At 39.0% G+C, this 16,160-nt stretch overlaps 1 protein-coding gene and 2 non-coding genes across 3 annotated transcripts in view; 2 read left to right on the top strand and 1 right to left on the bottom strand.

The window, feature by feature from the left end:
- Window positions 1-16,160, bottom strand: part of dync2h1 (dynein cytoplasmic 2 heavy chain 1) — a 143,070-nt gene that overhangs the window by 68,796 nt on the left and 58,114 nt on the right. The window contains exons 76-81 of the mRNA XM_061046384.1: window positions 14,130-14,219; window positions 8,388-8,453; window positions 8,239-8,289; window positions 8,107-8,160; window positions 7,722-7,853; window positions 7,184-7,256 (exon numbers count right to left, since the gene is read on the bottom strand). Of these exons, the coding sequence (XP_060902367.1) occupies window positions 7,184-7,256; window positions 7,722-7,853; window positions 8,107-8,160; window positions 8,239-8,289; window positions 8,388-8,453; window positions 14,130-14,219 (466 nt within the window). The remainder of the gene's footprint in view (window positions 1-7,183; window positions 7,257-7,721; window positions 7,854-8,106; window positions 8,161-8,238; window positions 8,290-8,387; window positions 8,454-14,129; window positions 14,220-16,160) is intronic.
- Window positions 476-548, top strand: trnam-cau (transfer RNA methionine (anticodon CAU)). Its single transcript has one exon. It is a non-coding gene; the product is annotated as a tRNA-Met (tRNA).
- On the top strand, window positions 1,988-2,060 carry trnam-cau (transfer RNA methionine (anticodon CAU)). The gene has a single exon. It is a non-coding gene; the product is annotated as a tRNA-Met (tRNA).

Below are 16,160 nucleotides of genomic sequence, written 5' to 3'. Positions count from 1 at the left end.
TGAATTATGACAACTTTTAGCAACTTCGGTTCCATATCAACCTAGAGATTGCTTGCAATGGTCAAGATTTTTGAATAAGATCAAAAGCTATAACAGAAGCTTTTCAAAGAAATGTCCAAATATCAAGCGAGCACACAGTTGCAACTGGGACAATGTAAATGGATCACAACTGACATGAGTTCGAACCTCACATGGGGCAGGTGTTTTAAAGCCACAAGGGCAGCCAATACAATGAGTTTGAAATGCAGAAAAGACTACCAGGGTTGATGTTGTGTTAATATCATGTCTATCAACTGTTGTTTTCAAATTTGACAATAAGGGGTGTCAGGTTAACTGGCCATTGTTCATCTTCTGCATCCGTTTCAGTAGCTTTCACAGTGTTGTTGGTGGAGTTCACAGACGTTTTCCAAATATCAAGCGAGCACACAGTTGCAACTGGGACAATGCAAATGGATCACAACTGACATATGTGCATGCCTCGTTGGCGCAGTAGGCAGCGCGTCAGTCTCATAATCTGAAGGCCGTGAGTTCGAACCTCACACGGGGCAGGTGTTTTAAAGCCACAAGGGCAGCCAATACAATGAGGTAGAATGCAAAGCAGGAGATAATCAATTCATCTGTTACACAATGTAGGGAAAGAAACTTCCAAAAAACCCTTAGGTTGGGGTCAGCTTTGTATGAAAGTGTGTCTAGCCAAAAACAATATATAGAGAACAATCCTAATTCAAGTTGTCCAAAGTATTCATGGTCTCTAAAAACACATCAATTGTTGATTGTAACCTTTGATTGGGCCTTTTCCTCTCAAATAAATGGCTGTGACTGATAGTGGAGACCGAATGTTATTCTCAGACTTGTGTCTTCTTTGAGGTAATGCAACCGCATCATTTAACCTAAGCTTTACTGTGAATGTTCATTCAATGTTCAATTATGACAACTTTTAGCAACTTTGGTTCCATATCAACCTAGAGATTGCTTGCAATGGTCAAGATTTTGAGGTAGAATGCAAAGAGCAAAGCAGGAGATAATCAATTCATCTGTTACACGATGTAGGGAAAGAAACTTCCAAAAGACCCTTAGGTTGGAGTCAGCTATGTAGGAAAGTGTGTCTAGCCAAAAACAATATATAGAGAACAATCCTAATTCAAGTTGTCCAAAGTATTCATGGTCTCTAAAAACACATCAATTGTTGATTGTAACCTTTGATTGGGCCTTTTCCTCTCAAATAAATGGCTGTGACTGATAGTGGAGACCGAATGTTATTCTCAGACTTGTGTCTTCTTTGAGGTAATGCAACCTCATCATTTAACCTAAGCTTTACTGTGAATGTTCATTCAATGTTCCATTATGACAACTTTTAGCAACTTTGGTTCCATATCAACCTAGAGATTGCTTGCAATGGTCAAGATTTTGAGGTAGAATGCAAAGAGCAAAGCAGGAGATAATCAATTGATCTGTTACACGATGTAGGGAAAGAAACTTCTGAAAGACCCTTAGGTTGGGGTCAGCTATGTAGGGAAGTGTGTCTAGCCAAAAACAATATATAGAGAACAATCCTAATTCAAGTTGTCCAAAGTATTCATGGTCTCTAAAAACACATCAATTGTCGGTCTGTACATTGTTGATTGTAACCTTTGATTGGGCCTTTTCCTCTCAAATAAATGGCTGTGACTGATAGTGGAGACCGAATGTTATTCTCAGACTTGTGTCTTCTTTGAGGTAATGCAACCTCATCATTTAACCTAAGCTTTACTGTGAATGTTCATGCCTTGAGCCCGATGTCATTGAGATGTTTTGAAAATGTTTTGAATTATGACAACTTTTAGCAACTTCGGTTCCATATCAACCTAGAGATTGCTTGCAATGGTCAAGATTTTTGAATAAGATCAAAAGCTATAACAGAAGCTTTTCAAAGAAATGTCCAAATATCAAGCGAGCACACAGTTGCAACTGGGACAATGCAAATGGATCACAACTGCCATATGTACATGCCTCGTTGGCGCAGTAGGCAGCGCGTCAGTCTCATAATCTGAAGGCCGTGAGTTCGAACCTCACACGGGGCAGGTGTTTTAAAGCCACAAGGGCAGCCAATACAATGAGGTAGAATGCAAAGAGCAAAGCAGGAGATAATCAATTGATCTGTTACACGATGTAGGGAAAGAGACTTCCAATAGACCCTCTCAAATAAATGGCTGTGACTGATAGTGGAGACCGAATGATATTCTCAGACTTGTGTGTTGTTTGAGGTAATGCAACCTCATCATTTAACCTAAGCTTTACTGTGAATGTTCATGCCTTGAGCCCGATGTCATTGAGAAGTTTTGAAAATGTTTTGAATCATGACAAATTTCAGCAACTGCGGTTCCATATCAACCTAGAGATTGCTTGCAATGGTCAAGATCAAAAGCTATAACAGAAGCATTCCAAATATCAAGCGAGCACACAGTTGCAACTGGAACAAAACTTCTAAAATAATTCATTTAAGGACTGTGTTGGCCTTGACAATATTGAGGGGTATGGAGCCATGCAGGACTTGGCACCTTAAACCACATTAAAGCAGGGATGATACTGGGCCACTAAGAAGATTGTGGCACCAAGTGTGGAGAGCACCAAAAAGTATGTCTAATTAAGCAAACAGAAAAGTTTAGTTAACACAAAATAAGAAAGACAAAAGGAAAACAGAATAAATAAATAACACGTGATGATGATGGTGGTGGAGGGTGCACACGACAACAGCATGAATGTACTAAAGGCAGAAGGAGACTGATGTTTATAAAGACAGCAGCAAGATGATGATGCTGACATTGAAGACTTAGTCTTTTTGTATGATCTCTATTTATGTACTTCTTTATTCTCTTGTAACTGCAGGACAGAGCCAGAGACACATTTTCCTTTGAGGACAATAAAGTATATCTTATCTTAACTTATCATGTCTTATCTTATAAGATGTGTTGCTGTACTATTGGATAAATGTGATCAGCTGATAGAACTCTTATGTATTATTGCCGAAGTAACTTTTTTATGTTTTTGTGTTTTTTTTCCCAGGTACAGCAGGCAATTCAGAGGAACAAGAGACTGTGATGCGAGGTATCCCAGCTCCAGACGCACCAATGGAAGTATCTGAGAAGCTTCCTGCGGCTTTGCAGAAATGAACTGCTCTGCATTCTGGCAGTTTGGCTGAGCCTCATCCTTTCTTTCTGCCACCTAGCAGTGCTGGGGAGGCAAAGCTCAAGAGAAGGCCACAACCTCAGGCCATCTCCCAGGCTACACAACCCCAACATCCTGTCTTTCTATTAGCAATTTCCATCTCTCTTCCTGTAATCCTACCATCTGTGCAGTGTCCTACAGGACCCTAACAGTTGCTGTTCATCAACATGCCATCATCAGTCATGCCACCCTCAACTCAGACACAAACATTAAGTCAGGATGTTCTGTATACAACCCAGCAATACAGGAAGAGAAAGCAAGAGTACGAGCACGCTGGAAAAGTGACAAGAAATTATGAAAAGAAGTCGGACGTCATCATTTGCAAAAAGGACAGAAAGCCACCATCACATCTGCTGTATTTCGTAAACTTGTTCTGCAAAGAGTCTGAGACTCAATCTTATGAGGAATGGAGGGCAGTGCTGGCAAAACAAGGATATGGGAAAAAAAGGCAAGAACTCACAACCCAAAAAGAAATACAACGCATATTTCCACAAAGCAGAATGGAAGGATGTAGAGATTTGCTTACTACTAAGAGCAATCACACTAAAATTCAGAGGTGCAAAGATTGAGTGAACCTTTATATGAACAAACACATATCATGTTCAGATTTTTTTTTAGCTTTTATCCATTATTTCTGTGAATGCATGTGTTGATTTGTTTAACTTTTTGTTTACCTATAACAGTTGTTTTACAATTCAAGACATTCCTACAACATGATATGTGTATATTAACAACATTGTAGGCATTTCAAGTAGGGCTGCAACTAACGATTATTTTAATAATCAATTGATTATTTTTTCGATGAACAGATGAATTGGACAAAACAAAAATATGTTTTGAATTTCCACACTTTTATACAAAAACAGAACATCAGTTCAAATTGACAGTGCAAAAAAAAGTGCAAAAACAAGAGGTTACTGCTTGGACATCCCACAGCTGTTAAAGTAATATTAAATGATAAATGATAATCTAAAAATAACTGGACTTACAGGAAAAAAAAGCCTAGAAATGTATGCTATACCACACCTTTAAAAATAAATAGGCTCCTTTCTTTTATAAAGTGCACAAAAATAGGGACCTGAGCTGTCAGAACAATAAATTAATGATAAATAATAAAGATAAAGATAAAAATTAACATTAAAGTGATCTTACACAGATGCACAAGCTTACTCTCTGTCACTCCCTTTCTTGAGGAACTTTGCGTTGCAATGCAAAAATGTTGGCATGTCTACATGCTCCAGGCTAAGGCTGGCACTCCTCTTGGAAGAGGTGTTGAGGTGCCAGGGACGCATAAGTAGGACTTGGCTAGCCTGGCCAACATCGGATATCTGTCCTTGTTATCCTTCCACCACTGTAATGGGTTTTCTTCCTTGGCAAGTTTCTTTTCTTCAAAGTATCTGAGGACTTCTTCCCCCACTTGGGTGTGAGTTTGGACATCCTCAGCTTCGCTTGCACCATCCCCTTCTTCACCATCGGAACCAAGGAGTGAATCAAGTAGAGTTGCAGGAGGTGTTGATTCAGCAGCCGTATCGGTGGAGGTGACACGCAGCTGCACATCCATCTTTTAGTTTGAACATGTAGGATTTCTTCAGGGGAAAGAAACTTCAGTTTCCTAAACCTCTGGTCAAGCGCGGTCTCTAGAATCACTGTGTTTGCTGCTGTGTCTGAGAAAGCAGTCCCCCTTTTACATTGCTCCTGTTCGTGCTGTGTAGCGGCAGGGCTGACTCGAAGGCAACACTTTGGGTGGACTTCAACAGCCCCTTCACAAGTGGAGGTATTGCAGATATTGTTCCATATTTCTCTCCACTTATGAACACTGATCTGGTTACAAATCCAGGTACCTTTTGCCCCTCTGTGTGACAGACCTCTCAGACAGTGTTGCTGTTACAGTCCTCCTTTGCTCAATCAGTCGACTGATCATATAAAATGTGCTGTTCCACCGTGTGCTTACATCTTGAACAAGGCTGTGCTCAGGTGTGGCCATGTGTTGTTGTTTTTCTCGTAGCTGACAGCTGTCTAGCTCACTTTAGAAAAAAAATTCCACAAGACATCTTGCAGCCCCGACAGCCTTTTCAATGCCTGGATGCTTCTTGATGACGAGTTGAAAGGTATAGCAACCCATGCTTCTCCTCCAGAATGCGTGCCGCAGCCACAACGTTGGCAACATTGTCATGGACTATGGCAATGATTTTGCTAGGAGGAATTTCAACCTCTTCCTACCTCTTCCAACCACTCTGCGATGTTGGATGCAGTATGTCTGTCCTTCAGTGGCATGGTAGTGAGGCAGATTGACTGCATGTCCCAGTCATCTGTGATGTAGTCGCAGGCAGAACCAAGGTATGCTTCAATTCCTACACTTATCCAAACATCAATGGTGAGAGCCAGTTTGCTGTTGTTGGTGTTTAAAGCAGTCTTCACTTTATTGAATGTCTATTCATATTTTCTCTCCATGAGCTTTGTGAAATGGGTCCTCGAGGGAAGAGTGTAGCCAGGGTTCAAGGTGTGGCTCATCGTAGTGAAGCCGTCATCTTCAACCATTGACAGAGGCCTCATGTCAGAGACGAGAATATTGAGGATGCTATCTGTCAAGACAGATGCTTGCTGTGGTGTACATGATGACGGTCCAATCGTGAAGCCTCTCATAGTTTGTTGTTTTCTTCTGCAATGACAAAGATAGTATTAGTATGTAACAGCACAATTTACATCCAGTCAATATGCCTTGTTGTTTTACTTATGAACTACTGTTACGAAAGGTAAGTAAGTAACCCAAAGATCACTTACAGACAAGACACGTTTTTATTATATATATTTATTTATTAACACTCATACAGGCAACCTTAAAATGACTAATTTACACAACTTTAAGTAGATGTAATAAGTTACTTTCAACCGTCTAAATGCAAAGTTTCCTATCTCACTTGAATACAGTGCAGTGTCTTAACTCTCACCTTATTACAGAAAATTAACACTTTAAGTTTAATCATTAAATTATTACATCATTGAGGTAAGTAAGTTAATTTGTTTTTAGTTGTTTATTTATTTACAGCAAGCTCACCAAGTGCTTTAAAAAAACACTGAACTAAAATAAAATGTAAAACACACACACCTACACAAATATATTCAAATGGCAACATTAAATAATGTGGGGAAAAAAGCAAAGAATATACATGAAAGGCAAAAGAACGAAACATGTCTTTAGTCTAAGCTTGCTCGGCATTGGCAAAGTAAAAAGTCTGCTCTGCCACTGTCATTAACCAGCTAACGCTTAAAGTTAGTTTAAGGAACTTTTCATGCTTGTCAAGCTTGATAACGAGTAAACACAAGCACCAGACAAGCAACCGGAGAGACTAACGTACCATTTTCGTACTTGAAAACAGAGCAAACGTGGGATTTTGTAGTGACTTACCCTGCTGTCGAGCTCTCTTCCTTGTCATCGCTGACTCCGACATGTTGTCTTTTTAGGTGCTGTATCATCACCGTGGTCCTCCCGTGCTACGCCATTTAGAAGATTTCGGTCGAACCGCTTTCTCTGTTACTGCCATGTTTCATTTCCAATTTCCAATATCCAGCTCTGCTCTCTCATGCTCTAGCCCTGCCACACTGTACTTAACGCTGTTGGCATGTAAACAGTTCCGCGTCTACGTCACCACAGTTTGCGACATAGGGAGTTACGCAATAATCGCGTGAGAATTGATAATAGCGTTCGTTGCCAACACTTTTATTTTTAGCGATTTGCTGTTGCAAGAGGAAATATGGAGAGATGAGAGACCAATCAATAGACAAGATCCATTTTCTTATTGGTTATTTATCCGGCGGACAACATGAATGTTGTGTTTGTTTATTTGTTGTTTTCCTATCTGAAATTGTAAATAATAAATGCTCTTTTATGTGTTCTGGCTACAGTACAGCAGTGAGCTTACCTCGAGCACACTTGCACAGTTGACTGAAATACAAAAAAATCCCAAAATGAAACACTCACCCAGGGCCTGGGTGGCAAATGCTGTCATGGCACTCTGTAGTCGGTCTGGTCTGACTGCCTGAACCAATAACAGCTGAGGAGAGCAAAGAGAAATGGATACGTTGAGGAAAAAGGAAACAACATGTATCCATGAAAACTTGGAAGGCAGAATGTCACTGAATGTCATGTAAAAATTAAGGTTGGATATCCAAAAATTTGATGTTAGAATTTTTTATTTTGTGATGTGTCTTAAGTGGTGACCCCAAAAAGTCAAATATGTGACAGTTTTTACTTCTCACTGCTAACAAGAGCATCCAAAATGTAACATGCCTTTTACATATCTAAATAGTGTCCTTCTCTGACCTAAATCCCTTTTATTCACCCATGGACCAATTTTATAAAAGATTTTATAAGACTCAGCTAGTTGACAGAGAAACAACCAAGCTTCCTATGCAAAGATTAATACGTTAAATGCTTAAATGTGTACAGATTTTCAATAAACTGTGTAAATAATGATAAGCTGTTTGACATGACTGTTGTGATTTAATAGAAAGCTGACCTGCTGGAAGGGAGTCATTTTCTTGGCAATAGGCGATGGGATTTCCTGTTCACAATGTGAGCTCTGCGAGAAGGACAGCCAAAGGTCTGAGTCACTCAAACACAGGGATTGGTAGATGGCTGGGAATGTAGACTGTAAAACATGGAAAACAAAAGTTAAAAGGGTCAGCAACAGGTAATGAAATAAGTTTAGAAAAATAGATACAGGACTGCTTTAATTGCATTAAACTATATTTTTTACGGGTTGTACTGGTTGGAGAAACTATACTTTGGGTTTGGGTTAGGGGCAAAATAATTAATTGCTTAAATAACCAAGCAGTAATCTGCCTTTTCATGGTTTTTATTTGAGTTTATATGCTTGTGTGGTCAGTATGCATATCACTTACTTTTAAAATGGCCATTGCTCCTTGTCTCTCCGGGTCAATCCAAGAAGGGAACTCCTGCAGAGAAAGTAGAAGCGTGAGTCAAAGACGGAGATAAATGAGTGCTCTCTCTTTTTAGACAAAAGCTGCTCTTACCTCTTTCTTGAACATTTCTCCAACGATGGATCCAGTGAAGACATCCCATTCCTACAGCAAAAAGTGGCATCACTATTTGACATGTCCAAAGATGTATTTCTGTTTTAATTTTAAAATGGGAAAGACTGTAAATCTAAAAAGGTACTTACACCTTCCTGAAGGAGTTCAGGGTACATGCCTTTCACAAAGTGCACAGCAAACATCAACTGGTCAGCCTGAAACAAAGATAACGAGGGAGGTATTTTGACATGGAATATCTCACGTTCCCTTGCTTGAAACTACAAAGTCACGGTGGTACACAAAATGTAAGCAACTGTTCGGAGGACCTAAAAACTCATATTCTCAATACATGATATACAGCTCAGCATGCCATGCTAAAGGGCTTGTAACACAGTGACAAAAGATACTTTGAGAACTACACTGATTGTTTTATCAGTCCTACACACAGTGTCTGTTTATACATGTCTCTCTCTCTCTCTTCCTCATGTGCCGGTAAAGTTTAAGAGAGATAACAGAAATCCATAATCAAGATGTTTATCCCACCCGGAGAGAGAAACAGAAAGAAAATGACCCTAGTCAAGACAGACAATATGGTATTAAGAAAAAAAGAGGAAGAAATGGTTTAAAAAAAAAGATATTGAAAGCAAAAATACACAAATGTGTATTAATCCCTATTGGTGGTACCTTTCCTACAAGGTTCATATGGGTATGTACCGTGCATACAGTTCCAACACTTTTACAAGCTAGATTAGGAATTCTAATAATTGTGTAGTTGAACAAATTACAAATCTCACATTAAAATCTAATTTATTATTCAAATGAATGAGCCCTGTTCAAAATGTAAATCATTATAACAAACGTTTTTGTGTTAATTTCCATTATTAAAGCAACGATGATGAATAAATTAAGCCTGGGGGGTCTGGAAATTTTGAGCATCAAACATTATAATTTTTTTGGGCACCAATTTTGCACATAAAAAAAAGTTTATTTATTTTCCTTTTATTTGGGAAATGGAAAATACTTCTTGTAAATAATAAATGTGTGACAGGCTACTTCCTGTCAAATTTCACATTCTGGGAGATTTAAAGTGTTATCATTCACATGGAGTCTAGTGGCGAACATGATAGACACGGAGAGAAGTTTACTTCTTCACCTGAGCTGTATTCTCAATATACAGAATTAGAAATTAGCTAGATTTGAACACAATTCACTTTCTATATTTTTTTTACTGCACTTAGAAACTACTGAAAGTCTCACGACAGACAAACCATCCCCAGGTCGGGAAAACAGTTTTTAACATGTACAAGCTGACTCCAATGCCTTAGTGTGAATGTAATTTGCAACAATAATGAGTTTTTTAACTTGTTTTTATCCTATGGTTTTTATCCGTATAATAGCAACGTTTTTTTTCCTTCTATCATACCTCTACAATTCATTGGCATGCTGAAGCTTTTTAATCACACGCCACAACGCTGTAGCAGAGACGTGACGGAACATAGTGTTAAATAATAAAAAGGCCTTTTATACTCTGACGCTGCCACGGAGAAGTTGAAGAAGACAGAAGCTCTTTTCTGACTGTTTTTCCCCCAAAAGTGACGTAACTAAGCTCAACTATCATCACGTCTTCGTACATTCATATTTATTCATGGCGTAATATTCTTCGCAACATTCATGCTCTATTCAGACTGCCGTTTCATGGCGTGATGTTTACGTGCATTTGACGTTTCGGGGGGGTGAAGTGATCGCCCCACTGTACCGTCTTTGCAGGCAGTAACACAGGCTGTGTGTTTGTGTCTGACTGTGTGTGTGTGTGTGTGTGTGTGTGTGTGTATGTGGAGCTCCCGCTATGCCGAAACGTAATGTGAATTCACAGACCGGGACTAGAAGAATATTACACTACTGTGAATCAATATGAACGTACAAACACGGCTGAGCGCAGTTATGAAAAAGCACTCTAGCTGTAAACTTTTTTAAAACTTCCTCTCCTTTCATTTGTCTTCCTCTTTGTTGTTTGGCAGCATGTTTCCTGGTCCACTGGATTGATAATGATATTGTGCTGCCACCATATCAGCGTACAGCAGTAATTGCATCTAGAAATAACTAATTCACCAGGTGTTGTTACTGCTGTACTTTGAAAACACCCGACAGACTTTGACGTTGGCGATACGAAACCACCAGGTTGTGAATGCAGGAAAATCCAGATTAAACATGGAGATTAAATAGTTAATCATGATTAACTGCATTTTTAATCACATGGTTGAAATTGGATTGTTTAACTATTCAAAACGGTTTCTTTTAAATGTTGGACCATAATCTCATCGTGATTAATAGGTTAATGTTAATGCCCTAATTTAAACTAGCAAACAAAATAAACTGACTTTTGTCTCTATAACAAATTCCATATCCTGAAAAACCTTCACATCTCTCCGTCTGTAACCCAATATTAGGATTTGTTTGTTTACCATTTGCTGAAGAACCAGTTTGAGCTGCGTTAAGACAACAACACTCTCAGTATGTTGTCTCTGATTTGATCTGATGTGTGAATGATTTACCTCAAGCATTCAAGTTCATTTCCTTTTTACTGAGGAGCCAGTGGACAAAGTTGAACCAAAACAGTCGAGCAATATTTTACTGATATTAGCAAAAATGGCTCAATGTTATTTTTTTTGTTTTGTTTACGTTTATTTCTTTGAGCGTATGCGTCTGTGTTTATTGAATGTATGCGTAAATGTATGAAATGAAGCAAACAGAGAGCAAAAAGGATATTCTGCCTGAACATGCAAATGTTTGTGTGAACTGTTGACATGCTGAATCTATGAACCTAAGCCGAAACAACATTCTGGGGCCATATTCACAAAGATTTCTACGTACTAGGAGTTGCTCCTACTGGCATAATTCTACGAAAATACCTAGACTCATGACATTTTCCAAGAATTCCTCTTAAACTTTGGACCCTTGTAAAGATAAATGTTCTTCACAAAGCATCTTAGCCCTTAGGAGAGCTCTTAAGGTCAAAACAGTCCAATCCATCTTCAGTGCAAAGTGAGACATGCATGGTGAGTCCCTCTGAATGTGTTTTACTCCACAGGTGTATCCAATCACTAATTAAAGGCCACTGACATGCTGCTTCTAACTATCAGCATGTGAAGGAAACTGTAGGAATGTGTTTTCAAACATTTTGGAGGCTATATATTTGTACTTTTAAAGTAAGGTTTACAATTTATACAGATATTTAATTTTCATAGTGTTCATAATTAAATAATTTCTGACAGGATTCCATGATTGAGCCTAATCGATTTTAACTGTCCTGTGAGGTTAGGCGTTCCCAAAGCCATACCTTTGTGACGTGACTTGTCCGAAAACCACAACTGACTACACGTGGTAATCGAAATAATCATCACGGCTGACGTGATGACGTTGGATGCAAACTGCAAACAAATACATTTAAATTTCAAATGTTTCTCCGTCTCAAAGTTCCATCTTGTAGCGTCAACTTCGTCATTCGTCTCTTACTTTGCCATTTTCTTTGTTTTCGCTCATAACTGTGTCCATTGCTCTTTGTGCTCTCATTGCTCAACATTACTAATGCGACGGAACCATACACTGTAAATATTAATAGACGAAGCCTGAGTGATGTCAGCCATCTGTTACGGCAGGGGGCTCCAGAGGCTCATCGTCAGCTGCCGCCATGCTGGAAATTACGTCTCAGCCTAACTTTCAGTCAACCTAACGACAGGCTGAGAGCTGGAGCTGAGGCTCCTGTCAATCATGTCAGCTAAGAGCCTAACTATGGCTAACACGTATCATTCATAAAATCTAAATTGAGCAATTAAAAAAAAAAACTCACCCCTGTACAGTGTGTGTCAGGGATGACAGTAACTAATCAGACCTATTTCCTTTTTTTGTACTAAGCTGTAAACATGTTTATTTCTGCTGTAAAAACAGCTTTTTGTCTGTGGTGTGTGTCAACTAACAGCAGGATTTTGTACTTCTGCATTGGCTTCATTTCACATTGGCTACCCTCATGGGCTTAGAGCTGAAGCTGAGGCGGGTTTTAAGACTAATCACGAAGCGTTACATCGCACCCACCTGCAGGACCTAGGCATTAGAGAGTCCTTTTCTTTCTCAATTTTTTTGGATCAGCCAATCACAGCTTTTAAAATAATGTGTCATAGCTAGCAACATGGGTTAGCCACGGCTCCTCACTAAGATACAAGTTTCTGTCCCTTCATTGCTCAGAGTTGCTCTAAAAATGTTTAAAAAAATCACTTCACAGCTACGACTCCGAGCTCTCTAAGAGGATTCTCAGGATGTTGGTGAATAAAGGCCCAGGACTCTGTCACACTTGAACATCACAATTTAAACAAATAAAGGTACCAGGATATGCACACACACTCTCTTACACACACATTAAACATCCCGTAATTGCTTGCAGCTGACACCCAACACATGGGCATACACAAAGACCTAACAGGTGTTAGCACATAGACATCAATGTACAGAATGGGAGCTCACCCAGATACACAATCCTGTTGTTTTCACCCTATGATAGGCAACTACTTTCATACCCTGAAAAATGTAATCTCCTCAGTGTACAACCCTCCAGTGTACACCTAAGTGTCAAGAAGACACACTTTTAGTGTTATTGTTGCATTTTCTCTATGGATTTTGACAGATGTTTCTAAAAACAGGAGATTCTGCTGAGGTGCAAGACTCAGATAAGTAACAAAAAGTCACCGTCACTCCATATTGCCAAAGTAAAGTTAAACCTTTTGCGAAAAAGTTAACACTTCAAATAAATAAAAAACAATCTTTGCTCATTAAAGGTTCAACAATCAATATTTGGCAGAGATTATTTATCCCAGCTCTGATGTGTCTAGCCTAGTCTAGTTACTTGTATTTTTTTCTTTTAATAAACCTTCTTCTTTAAGAAGCTATGCTTATCCACATTTCTGTCCTCTATTGCTCACTGTCCTTCCCTCCTGAAGTTATCTCCTTCATGTCACAGATGTGGGTGTTTACAGAAACACTGATAATGTAGGCTGATATTTCCTTTCTGTTAAATAAGTCTACTGCAGCTTAATATAACTTTATTTTGTGGGTGTTCATGTGTGTTTGTGTGTTGTGTTCGTTTAAAGTCTATAGACTGGTGGGCAATTTTCTGCAAGTGAGACTGAAAATGCTAGAAACATTTACACACACGCACACACACACACTCACGCACACACACACACACACACACACACGCACAAGACAAAGAAATTACATGTACCATTCGCTGCCTGATCGATGCAATGATTGCCCTGTCAGTCAATATTTGACACTTCATTACTGTGTTAGTTGCAGAGGTCTGATTGTGTAAATAGTGTGTAAATGTATGTGTTTATCTGATTGTGGATTAGGTCTAAATGATCAATAAAACTACCACTATAAAATACTTCTATGTTATATTGCAAAATAATGTGTTCAGAGTGTCGGCCATAGACAAACCAACCTTGTTTCAAGTTTTTTTAATGTAATTTTGGTAGATAAATGTGAAAGTTGGAGAAATGAACAGATTATGTGGTATATGTTCATAACTCTATACACAAACTGTCCTCAGAGGAAAACTGGGTCCCTGGAACACTGTTTGAAGATAAAATGCTACGCGAGAAGTTATGGTGGTGGGCCCGCATCAGTCAAACCGTAACTCTCCTGGTAGCTTTTTAGCTCCAAACAGGGTTCAAGGGACCCATTTTTTTTCCTTTGAATACATTTGGTGTATTCAGTTCAGAAAATACAGCATGGAATTATTTCACTTCTCCAACTTTCAAATGTCACTACCAAATCTACATAGTGCACCTTTAAAGTAACACACTTGCCCTCTATCTGTGTTTAGGATGGTGAATTACCTTGAAAAGTGAGCGGCAGACATACTCATACACCATATTCTTCAAGCTGGCCTCCAAAGCAGCAATCCTGGCTTCAGTGTTGTCTGCTTCCTAAGATAGACACACATACATAGATACATATATCAATACATAGATCATATCAATATATAGATCATATCACATAGATCATATCAATACATAGATACATAGATCATATCAATATATAGATCATATCAATACATAGATACATAGATCATATCAATACAAGGAGAGGGGGCAGTTACACTATAAACAAGGTTTTAGAGATATGGGGACACTAAAAAGATGTCTTTTCTTATCCTCAATAACTCTAATATAGTTTGTTTGTCCTCATTAATGATTCCTTAATTCTAGCTAAATGTGTAATACCGTAGGTGTATTTAATACAAAGGAAGCAGTGACATTTTAAGAGTTTTCTCTTTCTGTCACATCAGGTTAACGTTTGAGGATTGAGAAAAGCCAGTGTCAAAAAAACAGAAACACATTTAAACTGCATTGTTCTTCATTTCTAACACACACTTCTTTTGTTTTATCTCTGATGTGCAATTTTCCAACGACTTGAAATACCAATTGGTAAGAGTTGGTGTTGCACTTGTATTTCAGTCTGGGGTAAGAAAGCTATTAAACTGTTAGAAGAATGGATATTGAGGACAAAATAAAACCTCTTTTTGAAATAAATTTCAGTGAGATGGAAGAGGAAGAAAATTCAATAGCAGTACATGAATTACCGCATAAGAATCAGGCACATAAAGAAAATGCAAGGGAACTTAAAAAATGGTGTAAATGAAATAATCTCTTTCTGCTTTAGGGGTAGGCGGTAAACAAGTTTTATGTTCTGCCACGACTTGGATACCGTCATCGCTGGTTTAAATACACATGTTGGGTTGTAGTGCACACACCAGGCAACACCAATTACTCAACCTACAGGTCCCTTTGGCGGCTAAATAAAAGTAGCATCACAGAGGAATGTGTGACAGGCAGGAGATCGTTCAGATTGAGTTAGCCGGTCTTCTAGATGTTTCACTCTGACACTCAGAGCAGAGCCGATGGTCTTACACGCTTACATACCATAGGGCTCCGCCTCCTTCTCATGTCAGAGCGGTTGTTTACAATGAGAGTGAATAGTAGCAGAGCAATCACGTAAACTTGATCTCCGATTTTCAGTTAATAACAGCAACATTAAGTGGGTGTGCTCGCCCCGCAGTGTGTCTCTTTCTGTCTGTCCTGGGCTATGGCTAAGTGCTGGAATGGTTTGACTCAGTGTCACTTGAGAATTTCCCTCAGGGATTAATAAAGGATATCAAAAAGAACAGCAAAACACGGATTTGATCCCGTCTATAACATGTACACATTCCCGGGGGAAGCGTGTGGCCTGAGGGAACATGAAGTACACATTGTTTGCCACCTAGCCAAACCGCCCAGGTATATTTACGGCGACCCAGGTATATTTTTCTGCCCACACAATCTGCATTTAAGACAAATTAACTAGTAGGTGAGTGATCTCCCTCGTTCTGGACCTCTCGCATACATGTTGCAGGTGACCATAGAGACAGAGACATAAAAAGTGAGATGTCCACTGTTAAGTTTCTTTGAATGCAGTTATCCAAAACTTCAAATGCTAGATTTTTTTTTCATTTCATGCAGCTGCTCACTGACACTGATGTTAATCTGCTCTCCCTTGGTTTCGCTGTGTCTTGATAACAGTCACAAGTGAAGCTTTAAAAATAGGAGTTTTTTATGATACAGGGAGCCCTAAAGGCTCAGTTATTCACTCTCTTTCCTCCTCCAAATGACGGAAAAAGTTAGAGAACCACTGCTTTCGTCCAAGATGATTGAATAAAAGGATTTGTGGCCGTGAGTCGTGGTCAAAGGCTATAAATACTGAAACTCTAACCCTACAGTGTTATTGAAAATCACTAATTGTAGTTCCGCTAAAGCAGCTCAGTTTGTTGGACGTTAAACACAGTCCCTTTTTATAATGTTGTAGGAACGCTTTTATTTTGAACGATTCAT

Source organism: Labrus mixtus, chromosome 9 (genome assembly GCF_963584025.1).
Source record: "Labrus mixtus chromosome 9, fLabMix1.1, whole genome shotgun sequence".
NCBI classification, from domain to species: domain Eukaryota; kingdom Metazoa; phylum Chordata; class Actinopteri; order Labriformes; family Labridae; genus Labrus; species Labrus mixtus.
This window is presented reverse-complemented; position numbering and strand designations above follow the sequence as displayed.